General features: G+C 42.4%; 1 protein-coding gene across 4 annotated transcripts in view; it reads left to right on the top strand.

Annotated features, from left to right (window-relative positions):
- The first annotated feature begins 1,260 nt into the window (after window positions 1-1,260).
- Window positions 1,261-2,373, top strand: part of Cage1 (cancer antigen 1) — a 21,892-nt gene continuing 20,779 nt past the window's right edge. For all 4 annotated transcript variants that reach the window (XM_026782872.1, XM_026782871.1, XM_026782870.1 and 1 more), the window contains exon 1: window positions 1,261-1,844. In XM_026782872.1, the coding sequence (XP_026638673.1) occupies window positions 1,455-1,844 (390 nt within the window). In that variant the 5' untranslated portion in view covers window positions 1,261-1,454. The remainder of the gene's footprint in view (window positions 1,845-2,373) is intronic.

The following is a 2,373-nucleotide window of genomic DNA, read 5'->3' as shown; positions in this document are numbered from 1 at the left end:
AGTGCTGGGATTAAAGGCGTGCGCCACCACCGCCCGGCTGTAAAAATGTTATAGTTTGTAGTTACCATAGCTTACCTGGGAGATTGTAAAGCATTTTGAAATTTGAAGCTATCTCAAATGCTGCATGTCATTCAGACCTCATTTGCTAGCTCGAAGTAGTTCACTATTTCAGTGAGCCATACTTCATCTCTTTTTACCGTCTCTGACTAGAAAAGCAGGAATGGTGTTGTACAATCAGGTTCCAGCGTATCTACAGTATCTATGGCACCCTGCAGCTTCCCTAAGTAGTCAGTACGGCTGTTACAGATGGTACCAAGCCCTGCAGTTTTCTTTTAGCACATGCAGGTTTTCAGAGAGCTGATGAGGTGTTAGTTGTGTAGAACTTGACTATTTTAAACAGCTGAATTTGTCAGTTAATAGGAGAAAGGATAAGAAAATGCATTTACACTGTCTTTTATTCTATAGTTGACTTACTTGATACCTTGTGGGGCGGTGTATGTGTGCATGTGTGTGTGTGCGCGTCCGCACGCACCTATGTATGCCAAAGGTCGACTTTGGGTGTCTTCCTCTATTGCTCGGCACCTAATTTGTTTAGACAGAATTTCAGACCAAACCAGCTAACCAATTCGCTAGACCAGCTTGGCCAGTGAGCTCTGGGAATCTGCCTGCTTCTGCCTCTCCATTATTGTAAACTTATAAAAATTAAACATGTTTGTGTGTTTGAAATTATGTTACCCTGTCCTTTTTCAAAGCGTGAATATATATATATATATATATATATATACTTATATGCATACGTACACATGTATTATTTTGTGTGTTTGAATGTTTTGTCTGCATGCATGTGCACACTAGGTGCATGCAGTGCTCTCAGAGGCCAGAAGAGGGCATCTGATCCCCTGGAACTGGAACTGGACAGCTGTGCGCTATCTTGAGGGTGCTAGGGATGAAACCTAAATCAAGCATTGGTGCACACTCCTGTAATCCTTGCACTTGGAGGTAAAGGCAGGAAGAGGATGAGTCTGAGGCTGACTTAACCGCAATAGTGAGGTGCTATATAAAAAAGGAAAAGTAGCCAGGTGATGGTGGCTCACACCTTTATTCTCAGCACCTGAGGGGCAGAGGCAGGTGGAGCTCAGTGAGTTTGAGGCCAGTTCTACAAAGCAAGTTCCAGGACAGCCAGGACTGTTACACAGAGAAACCCTGTCTCAAAAAACAAAATGAGAGAGAGAGAGAGAGAGAGAGAGAGAGAGCGCTCAACATTTATTTTAAGTATAACAGTTATTCTATAAGTTTATGGTAACTCATTATCTTTTTTCTTTTTCTAATAAGATATCAACCTTGGGAATTACTCAGAGGGTGTACAGAATCAATCAGCTAACACTAGAGTTTCTTCCTCGAGACAATTTGAACCCATTTGCAAATTTCACTGGATAGAAGCATTTAATGATGAGATGATATTTCAAGACCTGAGCGAGGCTTTTTCTTCCTTGGAGAAGCCTGAGCTGCAAAGCCATGAGTATAATACAGTGGACGCCGGTGAGAAGCCCTATGCACTTAAGGGAGAGAATCCGTTGGAAACTAGGATTTCCGAAAACCAAGACCAACTTGTTCATGAGCACGTCAGGAAATCTAGAAGTCTGTCTCTAAACTACTACAGAGGAGAGACGCAGCCGTTGATGGAAAAGTCACTGGCTAGAAGCTCTGTCGTAGATGTCACCTTCAACACCAGTCAGCCTCAAAGCTTTCTGCGTAGAGAAAATGGCTGTGCTAGCGGTGAAAGTTCATTTGATACTGAGGATTGCTTAGACCTGCTTGACTTGAGAACTGATCATGAAATAGAGGTAAGATTGATCGGTGGAGTCATGAAAGCCTGTGGCATGTTAACAGATACAGGGGTGTTTTTATTGTTTAAAAACACAGAAGCTGAGACTTTCCAAATATCGTTAAATCGTCTGATCAGCTCAAGGGCCTGTGCTTCTGAGGGGTCTTCACATCGGGCTGTAACTAGAGAGTAGGTCTCCGAAGTGTGATCTCGCTAAGGATTATGACTCGCCATCCTGCTCCTTAATATGTACACGGCATGGTATCAACATGGTGCCTTAAGTAGGATGCATTCTAACGTGCACCACGGCAAACTGGCTGAGACTCGAGAGATGGCCTTGTGGGAAAGGCTGAGAAAGGGAGCTTGTGCAGAGGTGTTAATTAGTTATATGACAAAACAAGCCAAAGATTTGTCTGTGTTTTTGGACTTCTTTGGAAGAGCAAATGGTTTTTTTTTTTTTTTATGATTTTTTAAAAGACTTTATTTTTTTTTTATTGAGAAAAGGAAAAAAAACAAGTTTCCACCTCCTCCCAGCCTCCCATTTCCCT

This window comes from Microtus ochrogaster, chromosome 16 (genome assembly GCF_000317375.1).
Source record: "Microtus ochrogaster isolate Prairie Vole_2 chromosome 16, MicOch1.0, whole genome shotgun sequence".
NCBI classification, from domain to species: Eukaryota; Metazoa; Chordata; class Mammalia; order Rodentia; family Cricetidae; genus Microtus; species Microtus ochrogaster.
The sequence above is the reverse complement of the archived record's forward strand: the minus strand, read 5'-3'. Positions and strand labels throughout refer to the sequence as shown.